At 38.6% G+C, this 22,041-nt stretch overlaps 2 protein-coding genes across 2 annotated transcripts; both read left to right on the top strand.

Annotated features, from left to right (window-relative positions):
• The first annotated feature begins 306 nt into the window (after positions 1-306).
• On the top strand, positions 307-12,091 carry LOC136260352 (uncharacterized). Its single transcript, XM_066054043.1, has 10 exons — positions 307-698; positions 752-914; positions 2,149-2,248; positions 6,241-6,443; positions 6,601-6,725; positions 8,860-8,949; positions 9,226-9,354; positions 11,366-11,557; positions 11,778-11,958; positions 12,022-12,091. The coding sequence occupies exons 2-4, from the start codon at positions 870-872 to the stop codon at positions 6,432-6,434; spliced, it is 339 nt and encodes a 112-aa protein (XP_065910115.1). The 5' UTR covers positions 307-698; positions 752-869; the 3' UTR covers positions 6,435-6,443; positions 6,601-6,725; positions 8,860-8,949; positions 9,226-9,354; positions 11,366-11,557; positions 11,778-11,958; positions 12,022-12,091.
• Positions 6,652-21,792, top strand: LOC136261218 (GRIP and coiled-coil domain-containing protein 1-like). The gene is made up of 18 exons (XM_066055192.1): positions 6,652-6,729; positions 8,860-8,949; positions 11,366-11,557; positions 11,778-11,818; positions 12,022-12,090; positions 13,530-13,599; positions 13,652-13,715; positions 13,769-13,772; positions 14,301-14,353; positions 14,409-14,497; positions 15,139-15,342; positions 15,951-16,182; positions 16,982-17,058; positions 17,159-17,200; positions 17,635-17,762; positions 21,342-21,407; positions 21,465-21,591; positions 21,638-21,792. The coding sequence occupies exons 1-18, from the start codon at positions 6,652-6,654 to the stop codon at positions 21,683-21,685; spliced, it is 1,674 nt and encodes a 557-aa protein (XP_065911264.1). The 3' UTR covers positions 21,686-21,792.
• The last annotated feature ends 249 nt before the right edge of the window (positions 21,793-22,041 follow it).

Genomic DNA, 22,041 nt, shown 5'->3' with positions numbered 1-22,041 from the left:
ACAGCTAGGCTAAAGTTGAAATTCCAGAGTGGAACCCCCCTTTTAAAAAGTCTGGATCCGCGTGGGGCAGCAGCAATCTAAACTCAGTTATGCACCTATCAATGTTAAGCCCTACTACCCCCCTCCCAGGTTTACTAGGGGATTAGTGGAGGATTTTGACCTGTTTTGATCTGAAACTCAGTGGGGCATTTGACTGCTTGAAATTTTAGGTGTTTGTTCCCCCATGGGGTGGAGAATTAGATTTTTCAAAAAGTCAAATCCCCACTACGCCGACTCCCGCACCACGCCCGGGAGGGGGGATAATAATTATCCCCCACCTACCCCCCTCCCGGGCGCGTAGTGGATAGGTCCAGGATAGGTGCATTATGCAGCACAGAAAACAGTTATAAAACAACTTGCCATTTAATCGTTAGTCCATGGTTAGTCCGAGGGTCAAGCCCAGGGTTAGTCGCATGATCAGTGGGTGAGCTTTATGTAGAATTAAGCGGGTCGATAACTCCAATTTATGATAACGCGAATCATAGATGCGCGAACTGATGATGGAAAGAAGTTGCCGGTGTCAATGAGCTGGGCACCCTGGAACTGTGAACTAGTATTATTAGTCCATGGCTGGAAGCTTGTACTGGATACACAGAAGATCAGGCCTCCATCCTAGATCTCCATTCTTACATGAAATCTCGCACGAAATGGAAATGAAGGTAAACACACATAGACTAATGGAACTTGTGACATCACATCAAACTCACATTAGTGTTGAAGTCATTGAAACTCCAACAAATAGTAGGGGAGAAGTAATATTCAACAGGATTGTGTAGTACAGCTCATCACTCAGTAATTGGTACCACAAAATCCTTGATGTTTTACACTGGATGTCACTGGATAACTCAGAAAAGAAACATTCCACATTGATTTGGGTATGTGATGTACGTATGTGTAACAAGTTGTAAATAGCTAGGTTTGTTTGGTGCAGTATATAGACTCTGAGAGTGCCTTGATAAGGTACATACATTACTGAGACTTCTGTGAACAAGACTTGCCTGTTTTGAAATGAATTCTGTAAGATCACATGACAAGTTTCCTATTGGCGTGTCCATGATCTGTGCCATTTCATATACTCCATACCACAGATTAACGCCTACTTATGATTAGGTTCAAGTGTGTATGGCAGTGTAGCTACTCTAGTTCCCAGTATATTACAATAGAACATCTCCCACCCATATGCATATCTTTAACATGACTGTCCATCACACAATTATATTTTTTATAAAATATTAAAACAAGTATTTTAGTAATTGACTGCCTGGTGCCTTCAGCCAACCATAAGTCCATGGTTAACACTATATGGACTTTCGCTGTTTGATATTGCTTCGGCCCGAGATGTCTGTTTATTCAATTCAACATGTGTAACCACATCCATTCAGAAACACCTTGTTCTTCTAATTATAGACAGGAAGTTGTTAGGGTGGAGACTGACTAACCTATAATAACTCAACACCACAACACAGAAAATTGTGTAAACCAAACAAGTTAGAAGATTATTATTATTATATTATTATATTTGTTACTGTGCAGAAATCAAAAAGATTGTTGTGCACAGGTGTGATCATAGTGAATGTTCAGGTTAGTACAAAACTCATCTAAGGTAGGGGAGTGAATTACAAAGGGGGGGAGTGTGTTCCAGAGTCTGATTGTAGAAGGGAAAAAGGAAAATTTATAAGAATCAATCATAGTGTCAAGCTGTTTATAATAACCTTCCCTTGATGGACGATGATTAGGTATTAGATCATTTGTGGGTATACTTAGATTGCCATTAATTATCTTATACATTGTAGTTATCTTAGACTTGTTTCTTCTTTCTTCGAGGGTAGGTAAATTTAATGATGACATCATTCTTGTTACACTACTAAATCCAGAAAAATCATTGTAGCAAAATCTAGCTGCTCTCCTTTGGATGGACTCAAGTTGGTTTATGTTGGTGTGGGTGTGGGGGGCCCAGACAGAGGATGCATATTCAACAATGGGACGGACCATCATCTTATAACAATTGCTCTTAACAGAAACAGGGCATTGGTGAAGGTTACGGCGCAAGAATCCATTAACCTGGTTTGCTTTGCTAGTGACTCTTTGAATGTGTTCATTCCATGATAGTTTCTGGTCAATGGTGACCCCGAGATATTTCGTGTGAGGAACCTCAGAGATGATAGAATTCTCCAGATGATAGCTATGAATGATGGGATTTCTTTTATTGGTAATTATGTAGTAATCATATGGTGATTATCATTTGTTAGTGTGGAATCCTGTATGTACCTTAGTAATGTATATTGGGAAGATGTTTCTGTCTTGTATATTGGGAAGATTTTCTGTGTTGTAGGCAAATTCCAAAGGAACCACACAGCCTGAGGGTGGGGTGTGGGGCATTTCCTGTGCACAAGTATGATTTCTCATATAAGGGTCATTCATTAATTACCATCCCAGTAGGACCTTTGAGAAGACTGAAGCCTTGTCAGTACAGGGAATCAGATTTTTGTGTGACTAGAAATTTTGTCTGGATAACAGTTTGGCTTACTTGTTTGGACAATACAGTGAATTGTTTCAGTATATAATACATTAGCAACTATGTCCTATGGCTTCCACAAAGTTGTTATATGAAGCTGTAAAACCACTGTCTCCACCTGATGAATTGAACGTCTGTTTAGTACAAATCTGAGTGAAATTCTCTGAAGTTTGTACTGTGGTTACAAAACACTGTAATTTTAACACAAAAATTGATTCTCTTCCTACAGCTAATTGTAAAACTCCCCTAAAGTTCTTGTAGTGGCTTGTAATAGTATTGTCTTTAAACGTATGAAACAGATATTTTTCGTATGACTACTATGGCTTCAAAAGGAGATTACTGTTTTTATAAAAAAATTGGAGAATTCTCTAGCTCATTTGATCAAGGAGTAAAAATTACTGTAATACATTTGTTACAAACATACTGAGGTAGCAGATAACAAGCTTAAGAAGCGTAGAGCTATAACCGTGAAACAAGATCCAAAATTTGTACAATTCCAAGTCAAAATGCTATAAACTGAGTATTAAAGTCAATACTTCTAACTGGAGATGATTTTTAAGTACCACAAACACATCTGATGCAAAAAGGAAGCACAGATCAATGAAAACCAATATTTAGCATGTGAAGCCATAGGAATTCGTAGTGTCCCCCCACCCCTTAAGTGTGTTATTAAAATGTTTTTTTTCCCTTTAAAAATTAAGTTGAAGTTTTGTCCCTTGATAGAGTTTACCCATTAAGTTGCTACTCAGTTTGTAATAGCCTCTGGAATAGAACAATAAGTAGTCTATCTAATGGTGTTTGGGGTCTGTCTATCTCCCAACTAGGAAATCACCTCTGTTGTCTATTAACAGCACACTTGGTGATATCGTAGTATAATGTAGAACTTGTCTGAACTGGTCTCAATTTCTTGACCTTAATAGGTGGCTGGTGAATTAGTGTATAGACATCTCACTTATGTAGGAATTGTAAAGTTTTAGAGAGGTGACCTTTCTATACAGGTGACCACTAAGACAGCTTCTGCTGTATATTCCTTTAACTTTGTTGTAGATTGTACTTATTTGAATGAGTTATTCTCACTCACTAATAGAGGTTTTTGCAGGGGCATTCACCGATCATGTATGAAGACATTGTGAGTGGATAGAGTACCAATACCCACAATACATTAGAAAACTTGCAACTCAATTTTCTTGAGCCTCACTATTAGTTTCGCTCCAGAAGACCTCTTTTTGCAATGGTATATTGTACCTGTTAAACATAAATTTGTGCCAGAACTTCTTGTGTGAACGTTTAAAAAACTCTGTAGAACACTCCACTCTTTATCCACTCATTGCACCCTTACAAAAGCTTTATATTGTTGCGGGCCTAATACAGACATGTATGTGCTGCTTTTTGGCCTGTAAACTGCCTGCTACAGGCAGTAAGATGGTTACAGGCCTGCTAAAGCTGTTATTCTGATATGATTACAGGCCTGTATGGATCACCTAAATGTGCCACAAACCTGTTGTTAACACTTACACATTTAATAAAAAAGGTTACAAGCCTATAACAGTCCTTTTCTCTCATGAACACAAATGTCAGTCCTGTGTGACTATCCAATATCATGAATCTCCTATAATAAGTAACATAATTGTATGTTAGCAGGCCTGTAACATGTGTGTATTGTAAACTGGTAATGAGTCTGTGAAGTGTTGAAGAGCTGTGGCAGGCCTGTAGAAAATGGGTTCAGAGGCCTGTAGCATCTCAATCCCACAATGAAACATAACACTTGTCCGTAACGTTATAAATACAAATTGAAACCCTTATTAAATAGGAAGCTGGTGTAGTGCGTGAGTCAACATGGTGTGTGTGTTAACTGCTATATACTGTACAGAGATATTGGAAACATGCTAAGTGGGCCATTAGTGACACTATAACAAAGTAACCAGTGGTAACAATAGTCACTATAGCAACCAGAGTACATGTATATACCAGTCCTGTAAGAAATTATTTTGCAGGATGGATTTATCATGCATCTAACAATTCAGTCCTGTTACATGCCTGACAAATACCATAATATTATTGTGACAGTACATATGTGATTTGCCTTGCTGTAGGCCTGTCTGACAATACTGTCACAGGCTTACTTCACTCCTAAATATCAGCAGGTAGGCTTTTCACAAGCCTGTGACTGGCATGTTATCTTATTATAAGTACCTCTGCTTTATAGGCCTGTCCCAGGCCATTTAGAGTAATGTTTTATTGTAAGGGACTCCAAAGATAATAAATAATCATATGGAACGCTTCCTGCAAAACCTCTATATCTATAGCCTTATGTTATGTTCATGTTAATGTGGTCACACAAAGTTAGACAAACAACTGTTAGGATGTGATGTAGTCATATTGTATATCTTATGGAACTGGAACTATTGTTATACCTGCCATTTTACTGTAGTGTTTTAGTACACATGAATTACAGTGGAACCTCTTTATAACAACAGGCCAAGAATTGTCTTTCTAATAAAGAGATTAAGATGTTGTGCCCAGCTGGGCCTACAAGACTATAATATGTCATATCTGTTGAGACCAAAATCTTTAATTTGTCCTTGTGTCTTTGATTTGGAGTAGGTCCTAGATGACTGTAACGTTACAAGGTAATAATTATCATACATTTAGCTTGTGGTACTCTACACACTTTGTGACACATCAGGTTAGGTGTAAATAACTGACTGTACCTTTCCTGTAGTACTTCCCTCTGTGAAATTTTTTGTTTGTTTGTTTATTAGAGACACTAGATGAACCTTTATAGTTCGCTATCTTAAACACTTTATGGCACTCTTTTATTTGTTGTTGGTAACCAGACAGCTAAGAGGTCCCAACTGGTAAATTTAGAGGTGTGTGATGACTAATTTTGACATATCTCGATATTTTCTTTGAACTTATCTCAATTATCTAACATATCTCAATTATCTAACATATCTCAATAACTGAAACAATTATTTATTTTAGTAAACTGCCAATATTGTAAGCAGTAAAGTGAGCAAATTGCAATTTGAAGGCTATAAAAAAGTGAAAATGTTGTCTTAACACTGTTCCCAAATAGTAGGAGAGTTGGAGCCCCCAGGAGGTGCTTATACCATCAGGTATACCAATAATTTACGGAAGTTTACTAGTATCTAGATTAATAAACCTATCATCCTCATCTCGATAAATCTTGTGATATCTCGATAATGAAATATATCTATACAATCGCACACCTCTAGGTAAATTAAGAACATTTCTCTTTGGAAATCAGTAGTGCCTATTTGATATGGCTGGGTACTGTCATGTCCTTATAAATAGCTCCACATGTACAATGTGTGATAAGTGAATTTCATGAGTGACTGATGTCAGGGACTCTGATCACCTACTCTAATGGTGGATGCCTTTCAGGAATGAAATTCTCAACCAGGGTGTTTATAATGGGCCCCGTTAATGTTAGCCTTTTAAAAACAAGGACACTGGACACCCCCTGAGTATGTAAAATGACTTGGCTATCGAATACTTTGGTAGTTTGGTTGATGAGGACACCTACATAATCCAGACCCAGCCAAACTGACCTTGAAAATCAGGACATTTTGATAATCAGGAGGTCACTATGGTTGGTCCAAGGTGTCCATAGTACACATGCTTCACTGCATGGTACATCTCTTGTTTTATCTCCTCTACAGTTGTGGTTGGAGCTTACAAAAGTTTATTGAAGGAGAAAGAAGCTTTAGAGGCTAGCTTGAAGGCACTAGGTACTCCTAGAGGATGTTCCTGTCCACAGAATAGGACAGGTTTGCAAGTACCGGCACAAAAATCTCCTGGGGAGGAGAGTGATCGATCAATAGGTCCTTCATCAACTAACCAAGGAAAGAGCTAGTTGTGTTAGGTAATTGTATGTGTGTTTAAGTACAAACTAGCATGTTTGACCATATATTGCATTGCTGCCATCATCCAAAGCTTCCTACAAGTTTACTCTGTGTCCCCTCACCTCCTTAATGTACTACAACACACCACATATCACCTGTGTATTGTGACACCTACAGGATGATGACGATGATGACGATGATGGATTACACCATAAAGTGAATACCCTGATGCAGTCACTGGCTACTCTGTCTGAAGAGAAGGCTAGAATTGAAACTAGTTTCCAGGCTGATAGGAAAGTGATGTTAGTGAGTGTGTTTGTGCGTGCGTGCGTGCGTGCGTGCGTGCGTGCGTGCGTGCGTGCGTGCGCGCGCGTGTGTGTGTGAGTGCGTGTGTGTGTGTGTGTGAGTGAGTGTGTGTGGGCGTGTGTGCGTGCGTGTGGGTGTAGTGTTTGCATGTGTGTGAGTGTAGTGTAGTGTGTGCGAGTGAGTGTAGTGCAGTGTGAGCACTTGTGTGTGTGTGTGTGTGTGTAGTGTAGTGTGGAGGACCACATGACCCTGATGGGCAGTGAGCAGACAGGACAAGTGTAGTGTGGTGATGGTGATCATGCTCCTTGATTTATAGTAGGGCTAAAATGAATATTCTAAATGCCAACAAAATGAATAGTAAAGAATGAATATTTGGATATATATTTGATTCACAAACACTTACAATTATGTTTTTGTAGGAAAGAAAACTGTTTCATTTGTGCAAATCTGTTGGTACAACTACTACAAGCTCCTTTTTTATAAGAATATTTCATGAAGTTTTACTGCATTACCATTGTAAAGTATAGAATGTTGAATCTGCATGCTCCCACAGCATCGAATATTTGAATAACAAACTATTCTAATGGTTTGCTTTAGCCATAATTTATGGTGTAGACAAGAGGCTCACTTGAGATCAGCAGTCAGACCGAGATACTCTATTAAAGCAGTCACCACAAAAATTACATTGAAGGTAGGGTTATATAAAAAGTAGTGAAAACAAGGTAAATATATCAATGAGGTCATTGCACCATAACTATGTGGGCAGCATTGTGCAATGTAGGGTTTTTCCCACATAGCTATGTTGTACCTAATAGATTGTGGCAAATTAATGAGTCACTACAGTTTAACCCACCAAATATCTCATAACTCATGATCATGAGATTATCACTTTTTATAACTGAAGAGGCTGAGCTTGAATTTGCAACTGTTTGTTTTGCCAAATACAATTTAGGTGGTTATTTGCCAAAGTTTACCTTCTCCACAGTTTTCTTCTAACCATAATACCATAATTGATGTATCTCTTGTTTCATTGCTTTTTATTACTGGGATTCCTACTTTATTATTAGATTTACAATTTTTTAAATGCACTACAGTAAAACCTGTCTAATCGGGTTACTATATAATGTAACACAGGCATGAGGCTGCAGTCCAAGGGCTGAGGGAATACATATCAGGCGAAAGCCTCAATGCCCAGTGTTACAGCTAATATGTCGATCCGTGCAACCACTGGATGTATTATATATATGCCTGAAAATTTGATTATGGGTCAGCAGCTAGTATGTTCTGGCTACGTTTGGTTATGGTGAACGGACAAATCTTAGAGATATCATAGAGAATTTGGTTACACAAGTTTAATGTTTTAATCAGTGCTATTGAATCATTTATGGAATAATTACAGAGTGTACTAAAGCCTAGATGGGTAAGCTTGCTTGTAGAGTACGTAGGTACTCCATGCAAAGTGGTAACTTCGTGTTATCAGTAATGGAGGTCATGTTATCGGTAATGGAGGTGTAAAATGTGCAGAAATGCACATTGAATAAGCTGTAGCACTAGTTTTCACCTTAACCCAACATTTTTCAACTAGTGGGGTAGCGAGGAAACAAGATGGTTTCCATCTGAGTAGTTTTTCATGGCCAAATATACTATGGTAGTCACTTGGGTGTTACCACAATCGATTTGGCTTTAACATCTATATAATTGCTACCTAGTTGTAGCCTGGGCTACATTCAGATGTAGCCTGGGTATAGCCACCAACTGGGCTACATTGTGAACATAGCTTGGGTGGCTCCTTTGATCTGAGGTGTGAAAGTGATACATCAAAATAAAGTTCACATCAAAATTCCAGTAAAAAGGTGACAGAATGTTGATAAAATGATTAATGCCTTGTAAAGTCACCTGTCTGAGCTGGCCATTGTCCCAGTTGTTTTATTTGTGTGCAAAGTGACCTGCCTAATTCAACCACCTGTCAGGAAATTTGGTCCAAAGGTGACCGGTTTCTAGTGTACATGTACACGTGTGTGTGTGTGCGTGCATGCGTGCGTGCGTGCATGCATGCGTGTGTGTGTGTACATTAGCTTGACATTTCGTGTAGTGGTATGTATACAGAGTGTATATTTCATTCTCTTGTAGGCCAATCAAGAAATACTTTATAAGCAGCTGCAAACTGAAAGAGAAAAGGCAGAAAAGGAACACAACAAGTTAAGAAAACAGCTAGAGAATGTATGTAGTTTACTATAGGGCTGCAATCAATATTTGCTATCCGAATATTATTATTTACTATTCAGGTATTTGCTTACTAGAGTGTGTATACTAATATGGAAATGGCTTTGATTACCAGTTATATTTATAGATAATGGCCTGTTCTACTAAATTTGACATCTGTTGCAGCCTTAGTATACAGTTTATAAAAATTGACACATTGTATGCACATGCACACACATACACGCATACACACTTACATTACTGGTCAGTAACATGCCCTTCACATATACACAGGTCCAGTCCACACTATAACAACAACAGAGAGAACGTAGAGAGGAGGAGGTACATCACAAGGAGATGTTGATGGAACTGCAGAGCCTGTTGGCATGGGAATGAGGTTCTAAAGAGGACCTGGCATTAAAGGTATGCACAGAATGGATACCACCCTGGCATCAATAATTATACACTATGAAAACATCAAGATCAAGATACTCGAATTAAACGGTTACAACAGTCAGACAAGTATTCAGCAATAGTAGCTACCAGTACCCATAAAGTGCTTGGTATGTTTACAAAATTCAAGTTTGAGTTACCCTAATAGAACAGTTACCAGTAAAATTTATTATAAATTGTGCTGTGATAATTAACCTGCTGAAATCATTCTCAGCTTCGATCACAGAGGGTCTAAGGGGGTGGGTGTAACCCCCAGTTCCCCTAGGTTAGCATGCTTCACATACCAAGGTATATATATTCCCTATAGCTAGCTGTATTGTTATGTAGCTATAGTACGTATGCGTTGAGCTGGATCCTCAAAAACATTTAATAACTCATGGATGATGCAGTTACACATGATCTTGAAATTTGGCTCATTTGTAGTACTGCTTGACCCGCTAAAAATATTTCAAAACCTTAAATGTCTGCCATAATATTTAAAATTTTCACCAAACATTTCCTATGGGAAGCCATAAGGGTGCAGTGCCCTTTCCCGGATTTGTAATGGAACCAAACCACACGTGTCTGTTGTTGACAAATTTGCTATCACCATTAATCATCTGGTTGGCTGAAATGTTTATTCTCTTGAGAAAAATCTACTTTTAATTTTAGCTGTTTTTCAGGATCCAACTCAACTTGTACATACTATAGATTGTGACATTATCAAAAGTCTGGCTATACCCCTGCTCATAGTATATGAGAACCATTTGTAGGAATACTGAACTAGAATGTGCTGATGTTTGCTACTTGTTGAAAGTGTTTCAAACTGCTAATGGTAGTAATGTACAAGGTGATGATTACTCTCTTACAACAGTCAGACTATATGGGATTACTCTAATAGAATAGTCACTGAGTTGTAGACATGGGAGTGAAAACTTTGATCTCTTTTAGCTCTTGTTGTATGTGGCTGTGTGTTCTGGTATACATCCTGTACATGTTATATGTGAATTGTTTGCAGTAATTGTTTATCTGAAGCTTAAGTTCTAAATAATGCACACTTTGGGACCTTCATTTTTTGACCTTTTGTTCTGTTGGGGTAGGAGTGGCATATTAAGTATCAACCAATTTAGTTAGACTAGGTAAACACTAGTGCATGGACTAAGATGTAACCCACAGGTGAACCAGCTGAAACATCTTGTTGTAGATCAGTGCACTGTTGACATCCTTGTGACAAGTCCTTTCATTGGCCCTTTTTTCTTTCACCTTATTGTTAGCTAGGTTAAGTAGTCTTTTAAAGTCTCCAGTTCTTGTTAGGTTAGGTGATCCAAAGGCTGCAGCACATGTTGCTGTCAGACCTCCAGTGCTGGTCGCTGTAAAGTGCAAATTATAATATATGTATATATATAAAAAGTCACAGGTGTCATCACTAGTTGTAATAAGCACTGTTGTAATCTCTATCTGCCCTTACGCTGGCCTTAGTCATTATAGATTACAGTTTTTCTGAATTTCCTATCCTAAACCCCAGGGCTCTGCCCAGGATTTCCTGAGTGGTGGCCTAAAGCTAACGTGGACTGATATGCTGCCTATCGTATTAGAATGTCTGTGTGTTACATTAGGGTATATTGCATGTACATCAGTAAAACATGTAAGAATTGTTCTGGTTGGATTTAAGAAGGTACTGGTTGGTTTTTAGAGGTACTGGTGACTTTAAACTACTGCCGACCAGTGTAGGCGGAACCCTGTATATCCTTATAAAATTTCTTCTAAGAAATAATGATGACCTTGGGTGCTATTCATATATTAAATAGCTTCACTCCTTTTTATCACTTTCATTTTAAAATTAGTATTTGAGTGGAGCTCTATATTTATGTACTTGTAAATGAATAGACTTCAAATAGTTCACTTGTCTAAACACTTGTATTACCCTGAGACCATTGAGGTTTGATAAACTGACGGTCTACTGTTTCTACAAATCTTCATGTTGTTTCTCATTGTACTTCAGCTACAAGATCTGGAGTCATCACTGGATACACACAAGCTAATGGGACACAAGGCAAAGGAGTATGAGCAGAACATCTCAGTCTTGTCACAACAGTTACAACATGTAACTGAACAGTTGAGTAGAGCAGAAGAGCAGGCCTCTCACCCTCCGCCATTATTAGCCACACTACAACAGGAAATGGAACAGATGAAGGTATGATGTATTCAGGGGTATTCCCTGGGGGGGGTGGGAGAGATGTTATGGTGAGGCGGCATTGACCACTCTAATAGAACAGTCACTTAGCTGTACTGTAGCTACCTGTACTCTGGGGCATAACAAGCAGTAGCAGCACACACACATGCAAGCACACACAATACACACAGAGTGAGTGATATGCTACATTTATGTTCTATTATTCTTTTGTAATTTGTAGGAGGAACACCTTCATGCGATGGCTAGGGAACAATCCAGAGTGTCAGAGGTGGAGGATAGACTGCAACAACAAGCATTAAGGGAAGAACAACTTGTCTAGAAACAAGGTGTCCACTGTCCAGTCTCTCAAAGACGATTGGTGAATGTGAACATCAACATGATCAAGACAAGACCACAATACAGTAAGCACATCACAAGAGACATAATATGATGTACTGAAGTTAATATGGTGTAATGTATTGAAGGAAATTAAAGGAGAGAGTGTCTCAGTTGGATCAAGAGAACACCACATTGACTAAGGCACATGTGGAAAGGTAAAGAGATGATCATGTGATTATATGTGTATGACATGTCATTAAACTATGATAATCTAGGACACTTCTGTATTCATCATACAGTACGGTAAGGCCACTCCAAGAAAATTTATTGTTTCCCATTTCCCGCCCGCATGCAGATTCTCTTCCCGCATGGTCATTCATTATTTCTGTCAACTGAACATTTTATTCATTATTTATCCTGTGATTGCATAGCAGTAACTAGTTTAGCATTCAGAAAGCTCATTTAGCTAGCTTTTCACTGTTCAGGTTCTTAGTTTAAATATTTCTGCTGTATTCTTACTGTAAGTTAGTTATGAATTTCAAAAATATGTGAAATATCTATAATGAATAATGGATAATGAACCGCCTGCCTGCGTTTATTTTTGAGGTCAATGAAATGGGAAACAAGGAATTTTCTTGGAGTGGCTTAAAACTGTATATTAGGGATCATAAAGGTTGGATTTTTTCTGACCAAAAATGTCACCCAGAAACCAGCCTCATTGTTTCGACAGCTTGGCAGTATTGGTTAAGTATAACTAAGCCTAGAAAATGCCTGCAGAGTGATCAGAATGGCCACTTGGTTTACTGAAATTGTTTTCGTAAAAGTGTGTGTGTGTGTGTGTGTGTGTGTGTGTGTGTGTGTGTGTGTGTGTGTGTGTGTGTGTGTGTGTGTGTGTGTGTGTGTGTGTGTGTGTGTGTGTGTGTGTGTACCTATCTACCTATCTATGTTTGTTCGTACGCACCCTCGTGAGCAAAATCATTATAGTAATGGTAAAGGCAGCTTTTACGTAGGAAGTTAAGTGAAATGAAGTTACACAAAGGTAAACTTTGCTCTGAGGTGGTTTCTTTGTCAGCTGTCTGAAATACTGGTGTGGCAACTCTCCTCAGACTTTGTGAATTACCTTCCCTTCAGGTTTTACAGGCGTTTAACAATTGAAAAACAACAGTGCAGGCCTTGTAGACTACCAGGAATAGCCTATCTCTTCGAGTTGGAAAGGGGTCGAATCCCCGATGTACGCGAATGAAAATGAAGAGCAGCTTTGAGGCTTTGTCAAGAGAATTTGTGGGGAAAAACATTATAGTCAAACTATAAAACAGTTTAGAAGATACTTCTGTGCATAATATGTTGTTAAAAGCGGTTTGTTTAACAAGCACTTCCATAGCAACGTAATTAAAGAATTATGAAAATTTCAGGAATTATGAAATCCAAAAATTACAATGGCATTATTGCACAACTTCAATACATAGTTGGTTAATTCCAGATGAGTTAGCTAGCTGCATGGTGTCTGGTTTTTAGAAGTAGCACAACATCAACTTGTTTTTTGATGACTATAGCAGTGACAGCAGTGACTATTGGTATCAACAAGAGCACATGAACATCACAAGGCTCACCAATATTGGTAGTACATCAGGCATCACATATGTTCTAATTATAGGAAGGAAGTTGATAGGGTGGAGAATCATGAAAAACTTACTAACCTACAGGAGAGGAACACAAGACTGAAGGTGATCTAATAACTCAATACCACAATCACAATTTACTCTATTTGTTTCACAGAAAATTCTTAAAATAGCCACCAGCAAACTTGTGGACAAAACCGTTCTAACAAATAGTATAGAAGGTACAGTGATGATATAGTGTTGTACTTGTTAATGTTAAACTCTGTGCCTTTAGCACTGTATAAGACCCATAGGATCTAATAGGGATGATCGTTCTGTCTTAAGGTTGCCTCTTCATGTTTACCTACTGAGTAAGGTGTTTGGTGAGCCTCCAGTGGCTGTGAGTTGAGTCACACTTGACATCAATTTTTCTCCTTACTGTGTAGTTATTTAAGGCATTTTAGGTTTCCCTAGGTTATGAGTGAGTGTCTTGTTTCAAACTTAGTTTTCTGTGTAAATCTTACACTGCCTAACTGGAATAGCAATGGATAAAAGCTGCATTGAATATTAAACACATTATTCATTATTAACGAAACTATTTTGTAGCTGATACACAGTTATGTATCTGGACCCTATTACAGTAGTTGACTGTTCTATTAGGATATTACATTGTATCACTTTTTGCATCAAACTAAAGAGCCATGCACTGTCCAATCTTTGTGAATACCATGTGGTTCCCTGTGGTATGGATAACTACCAAGGTTCCACTGTATGTGTGTATCATGTATATATTATCTGTTTGTACCATTGACTACATCTTCTTGTAGACTTGACAGTAGCAGAATATACATCTCTACTATCAGATATACCTTCACCAAAGGTGGGTGATGATATCCTGACCATTTCCTAATTCAGGATACTAATATCTCTTCAGGAATGTCTACAGCAGCTGGCAGATTTGAAAAGAGAATTTGACAGTTTCCGTACTAGAGCACATTCTGTATTGAAGAACAAAGATAACAAGGTGAACAATGCTCTAATAATAGTCACACCCCTTTAACATACACCAGTGTCTTGTTACAATCTTAGTTATTGTTTGTTTACTATAAGGCTATGATGTACACGTGTCTGTTGTGTAGTTGCTATACTGTACAAGTAGAAGGGAAAAATTTTTTTTTTTAAAGTTAGACTAGGGATCGAAGGAAAAAAGTGGTGAAACAAGGGAATAGCTAAAAAGTAGTGAACAAGAGAGGTTGTCTGTACCTGCAGATATACTAATGGACATTTGAATGTGTATGCCCCAGCAATCAAATTATTGAAAAGTGAAGTGGATTTGTATTCAGCTAACAAAGAACAGTATGAGAAGTGCCTCTGCAATTAATCCAATTACTATGGACAATATGTGTGTTTAGGGTGATACGTATGTAGCTAGTCAACACAACCACAGGGAAGCCATATTGTACTTTTCATCATGTAAGGTATTTTATGATGATTTTTGATGATAGCGTTCCATTATGTTTTGGGGATCCCCATAATATGATACCAGCTATAGCTAACAGTCTCACTTACCAGTACTTCATTATGGTGACCATGTTTACCGCCTCATATTACTTGGTGCCACTAAATACAGTGTCAATAAACTTACTGTGTAACCTTTCACTATAGGAATTGGTGGTGGGCACTAATCAGGAGGTAAAAGAGTTATTTGAGGAGAATGCTGAGTTGAAGCAACAACTAGCTGAACAACAAGCACACCATGAACATGAAATGGAACAGAGCTTGAAGAAGAGTCAACAACTGAGAGAGGACATGAGGTCCCAACATGAGGAGTACCAGAAGAAAATTGGACAAGCAGAAAATGGCTACAAAGTGTGTGTGTGTGTGTGTGTGTGTGTGTGCGTGTGCGTGTGCGTGTGTGTGCGTGCAGGTGTGTGTGTGTGTGTCTGCGTGCTGGTGTGTGTGTGTCTGTCTGCATGCAGGTGCATCTGTGTGTGTGTGTGTGTCTGCGTGCTGGTGTGTGTGCGCGTGTGATATGTGTGCATGCAGGTGTGTGTCTGCGTGCTGGTATGTCTGTCTGCGTGCAGGTGCATCTGTGTGTGTGTGTGTGTGTGTGTGTGTGTGTGTGTGTGTGTGTGTGTGTGTGTGTGTGTCTGCGTACTGGTGTGTCTGTCTGTCTGTCTGCGTGCAGGTGCATCTGTGTGTGTGTGTGTGTAAATTATGTACCATACGACAGGGAATTTTGACAAAGGAAAAGGTGATGAATCACACTTCATCAGTTTTCATGGATTAAATGTTGACAAAAGTCAAGAAATGATCAATCTAAACTTGTACTTTTAAAGGTGCTTTGGGCGGTAGTGACAAACTAAAAGTTGATGAATTTAACTGGTTCATCAAATTTGTCTACTTTTCCTTTTGTCAAAATTTTCTGATGTAGATCAATTACAAAACATTCACCTCACATTTATAACAATGTACAGCAAAAACTTCAGGAGTTACAGTTGAGAGTACAGTCCACGAGAGAGAGAACTTCAACACTACTACAAGACAAAGATACAGAAATTAACCGACTAAAGTTAGAGTTGTCATCCAGCCGAGTTACTACATCAGTCAACAAGAGGATCACTACTAGTCGATCATCATTTAGTAGTAGTGTCTCCACTCCATCCACTAGTATACTAGTACCTCCTGTATCAGATGATAATCAGTCAGGTGTGTGAACTGGTCACTATGGAACTTCATTATGAGGACCAGTTATGTAACTATGAGTAATGGGTCCATTAGTGGCAGTTAGGGTTGGGATGAATATTGAAATTTACCTTCGAATATTTGCTAATAAAATGTTCGAACATTCGAAGCTTCGGTGTTAGCTTTCAGGTTTTCTTGTATTTATGTGCATCCTTCTTAGTTATTACCTTTCTAAACCTATTTAATAAGTTTGGAAGCATTTGGAAAGTGCATGGCAGCAGTACTGAATGATGCGATCAACCGATTGCAAATGGACATGTCTGCTATACTGCAATCATGCATAGGTAAACACCAACTAATGGCTAAAAGTACACTTTCCATGCATTATCTATCACTTTATAGGGTGTTTTAAGGCTGCAACTATGGTAGCAAGCTGAACTGCAATGGTTTAAAAGTGGGCATGGCACACGAAGATTGATCGTGAAGAGGCAAACATTGATCACGCAAGAGAAATAAGCAGCTGCAATAAAGATAGCAACGTTTATTTGTTATTCTTTCGTAGACTATAAGTGCATTACGAAGCTTCGAAGGATACTTTTATAATTTGAAATTTACTTAACCTTCAAACCCACAAAGCATTCAAAGCTTCATTCCAGCCCTAGGAGTAATAGTATTACTTGACATGGTCACTATAATGAGGTGGTCTTACTAATGAGGTCATGAAGTACTGGTCATGGTCACTAATGTGTAGTGAGGTGTTCTTGTTTGCTAGTGAGTGTGGCTACACTGTTGACACACTTGTTATGATATTGTTGTCTTATAGGAGACAACAGTGCATTATCAGATGAAGAAGCTGCTAGTTCTCATTCACACAGATTACTACCATCAAGAACATCAAAGGTGTGTGGTGTGTGTATGTAAGAACAAGTTCTTACTGTGAACTATTCTGAGTATACTGTATACTGTAGTTACCATTAAGATGAGTTGTTGTTCATTATAGAAAAATGAGGCAATGTCAGCAGTGAAGGCAATCCTCAACAAGGTGTGTACTCTACGCTGTATAAAGTGTTATACACACATACAGGTGTATAGTGTAGTGTCTGTTTGTGTTCTCATGAAAGTCAATGAAGTGAACAACTGTCCTGTCTCCAATGGTTCATTCAGTCTATCCTATCATTTAAACAGCATTTGCTCCTACCTAGATTCACCCAATACTAAATGTATGGGACGTTTGTTCTTGATCATACCAAACAGTTTTTGTTAATATTTATACACATGTAAAATGATTGTATGTCAGCCATTAGAGTATTCTATTAGTATAGTTAATGTAGTTCTTTTTATTAATGAATGAGCTCATTTATCAGAATATGTTTGTCATCAAACTAAGAACATGTTCTGATGATACACTACACATGATCCCCAGTATAATAAAGGGACCACACTGTATTGGTACATTGTACTATTCTATCACTACAGCCAGTGGCTGATGAGGAGGTGAAACTACTACACTTCATACAGGAACAAGCTAGGAGGGATGCTGAGATTTCATTGGCTAGAAGGAAATGTATTGAACTAGAAGAAACTATTAGTGACTACCATGAAAGGTGTGTGGCTAGCTGTGTGTGTTGCTAGCTGTGTGTGTTGTGTGTGTGGCTAGCTGTGCATAGTTGTGTGTGTTGTGTGTGTGTGACAGTAAACCCTCAGCTGTCTGACCCTCTAAATAGTTCATTTCCACGCAAGCTAAAGTATTCACAGTATGGTAATGAATACTAATTTATTACACGTTACACAACATCCGGTATCCTTTGGGAGACCTTAAAATGTATTGAAACCTATGGGACTAAGATCTTTACACTTCACGCAGAGGAGGTTGGTCACGCGTCTTAAAACATCTCTGGATCTCAAAGAAAAGTTCAACCCATTCAACCCCAACACCTCAGTATCAATATCAAGTATTCTAATGCATGAATTAGTATCGATAAATTATGGCTCCCAGTGCCCTTCATTCAGCCACGAAGCATGCTGTGTGGCTTTCTTAGCCCAGAAACAAAGGATACATCATGAATACTTCACGTGGATGTGATGTAAGGGGAAGAAAATGCCAACACCTATTTCAAATGCCATTTTTAGTTGTGCAATAACACGTATCAATACATCATAGGGCTATGATGTGTGACCAACCTCCTCTGCACTTCACGGGAGCCCAAACCATACCGTTTATTGTTATTATAAGAACATACTTTTATAGCAGCTACTATACTACAACAATGACGTGAAAATTGGAAAGATACACTGTGTTGTGATCGAGAAATCAGCGATCTTGTGTCAAATGGTTAAGGTTTAAAGGCTGCATCTTTCCTAAGCGAGGTATTTTTACTCTTATAAATATAGAGAATCGTTAGGCAGCAAAACATGGCTACTAAACCTACTGTAATGGGTGAAATAATCGCCTAGTATTGATAGAATTACAGTGATGAAAGATCGCCTATTTCTGCGATAAAATTTTGCATAGCATTGTTCCCAGCTTTGTAGAAACGTAGTAACAAATCACTAAGTAGACTTTCTAGATGCTGAAAATAAAGTTACTAGAGTTTTCTGCCATGCTAAAGTCGCTTCTTTCCGCTTCACAACACAGCGAATCTTCTCAAACTATATACCATCGTGATGCTAACAACCTGAAGATTACAATTTCGTACTCATAATAAGAATAAATGGTATAGTTTAGGTTCCTGTGAAGATTTCTTACCTCACTCCCATAGGCTTCAATACATTTTAAAGGACACCGGATGTTGTGCAGTTGCAGTTATTAACCACCACATTCCCTAGCCCTTGTGTGAAAATGGGCTATTGAAATGAATGTTCTATTAGAGTATTTTAAGTACAACTGTATGATCTTTCAAAAGTAACTAATTTAAAAAACAAATATTGTCATTATTGTTATCAGTTAGTGCTATGCAGTTTAGTGGGCAGAGGGGAAGTCACTATAGAGCCTTCATGGTCACCCCGCTGGGCTGTTAAAATGCATTATCACCTAGTAACCAACTGGTAGTTATTAAACAAGCCACCCAACAGGGGTAGGTAAAAATAGTGGACCCGGGGACCCACGGAAATCCAACTATGCTTAAATTTTATACACCTCACAGTATTCTATGTTTGTACTAGGTACCTTTGCAAGTAGTCTTGCATGGCATATCCACTTTTTCTCCCCAGGGCTCAACCCAGAATATTAACCTAGAGGGGGTAAAGTAAGTCGCTTCGGATTCTAGGGGGGTCTGGGGGCATGCTCCCCCAGGATAATTTTGAAAATTTAGGTGTAAATGTACTCAATTTGGTGAAATTTTACTGTGATGCCATTGAATATTGACCATTGGATTATACAACTTTGGGATCAATTAAACCTTTCCATTTCTCAAGGCTTTAGGTATAAACCTAGGGGGGGAAATAGCTAACCCAGGGGGGCCTGTGCCTCCCCCCCCCTAGATTAACCCCTGCTCCCCTCACGGCGTCTCGCATGATATTTACACCAATTAGATATTATAAGCGCCTCTAAAAAGTGTCTGAAGCTGACCGCATTTATAGGCCACTGCCTGCTGCACAGTAAGCATTATGCCACCTAGCTACTAGAATAGTTTAGGAGCATTGTGCAAATGCATCATGACGTATGAAGAGCTGCTGGAACTTGCTTAGCTTGGCTTAGCTGGTAATTATTCGTCTTGTGCACAGTGAGCATGCTAGCCTATTATGTCACCTAACTACTAAAGTTTAGAAACATTGTGCAAACAAATACTCTGGGAAAATAGCGAGTGACCTGTAATTAATGCAGTTAGCTTCAGACACTTTTCAGAGGCGCTTATAATTTCTAATTGGTGTAAACATCGTGCGAGACGCCGTGATGGGGAAAAAGTGGATTGGCTGTGCAAGACTACTTGTAGAGGTACCTAGTACAAGTATAGAATACTGTGAAGTGTAAAAAGTTCCAAGAAAAGTTGGATTTCCGTGGGTCCCCGGTCCACTGTTTTTACCTACCCACCAAACGGGTAAACAGTAACCTTCAGGCTCCCTCCTTGTACTTTCATCTCATTATGGTCAATAAACTACGAGCCACTTGACTAATTTAGGCTGTCTAGACAGTGGAGGTGTCCTGATAATAGGTGTCAGATAAGAGAGGTTCCACAGTAACACTTTTTATTGTTTTGCTGTGATTTAATATCGTGCACTACTCCAGTTTGTTTCAGTACTTTTTATCGATGTGCTATGGTCCCTACTCTAGTTGAAAATTTCAAATTTTTTGTGTACTTGTTTGCCAACTTGTTTGTAACTACTTTTCTGTAAAATAAAATTTTCATGACTGGTGAACCCATGCATACTGCATCAAAAGAAAGAAACAGCACTGCACACCTCAGCTATCAATTATCATCTGAAAAGTGAAGCATCCATTACACTTCGTTGCCAACTATGTTCAACTGGTTACACAGCACTACGAATCAAGAACTGTTTGAAAAGCACCTCTGCAATCAAAGTAGCCACTATGAAAAATACGGACAATTTCTGTTACGAAGGGAAGCTGTCACATGCTACCATCAAACCAACACCTTTCGCTGTCAGCAAAGATAAATGGGACACAAATGAGGACACTGGTAAGTCCATGAAGAATGTATTGTATGTACTGCAGTATGCCAAAAGGCATGTACTGTATCCGGCTGAAGCGACGTTGAACAGTGAAAAAGTCAAGCCCATAGCCTTAGCTGTTATGGAGTTACGCTTGTCTGTCAGTCAGAAAATTATGTTTAATGAATTATTTTAACAACTGGTTGAAAGTGTTTCAGGTCAATAAGACTTGTTTGGGTTTAGTTTTACCTATCCAATACTGCCTCATTGTCATCAGGGAAAAGTGAGGCTGGTTTTGGTGATGTTTTGTCATGTCACAAACCTTTGTGGTCCCTACTATACAGTACTATCATACTGTATGTTCCTAATAGCACAGTCATTTCCAATTTCATATAAACAAGGGTCAGATAACCAAAAATCTACTGTATTTCAACAGTGCTCTGTATATAAAAGTACGGGCTTTAGTTATTCAAACAATTCACTTATCTGAACACTTTTATCATTGCCTGAGGCACATTTGGGTTCAGATAACCGAGGATCTGCTGTACATGACATTAGTGTTACTATCTATGCAGGGAAGAGAAGTTAATAGAACAGTCCACTGTGTTGAAGGAAGAGATCAGAAGACTAGAAAGAAGCAGGTAGCTAGTATCTATGTTACATGTGTTATACACATAATGTACCTTTACTGTGAACAGATCACGGGAGACAGCTAACCTGGAGTATCTGAAAAATATAATTTTGCATTATATGTGTAGTGCCAATGTTGGCAAGGATCACATGATCAATGCCATAGCAACCGTGTTACACTTTAGTCCACATGAGGTCAGTGATGATCATGTGATGTCATGTGAGCTCCTACCCACTACAGGTCCAGTTAATCAAACAGAACCAATCTAGTTGGTGGGGTACTACATGACACACTCTCCCCACTCTATATCATTGTATTAATTTCTATTGGAATTATAATGGATATGTACAGGGTGTATATACAAGATTTGAATCACTGAACAAGTAAAAAGTTTAGTGTTTACACAGGTTCTAATAGTTCTTGCGCATCGACAAATTTAAAGCGGAAGTCACGTGTGGTAATTATAGTTTGAAATTCAAAAATAAATAGATTTGATTGGTCGAAATTCTATGCACGTGATTTCGCTTGTTTTTGTTGTCGCGCAAGAACTATTTGAAGCTGTGTAAACTCTATCATTTAGTGGAAGTACTACATGATGTGTAATATTCCTCCACACTTCATATTTCACACACATCACATGTACA

Source organism: Dysidea avara, chromosome 7 (assembly GCF_963678975.1).
Source record: "Dysidea avara chromosome 7, odDysAvar1.4, whole genome shotgun sequence".
NCBI lineage: Eukaryota > Metazoa > Porifera > Demospongiae > Dictyoceratida > Dysideidae > Dysidea > Dysidea avara.
Note: the sequence above shows the minus strand (reverse complement) of the source record. Positions and strands in the feature narration are given on the sequence as shown.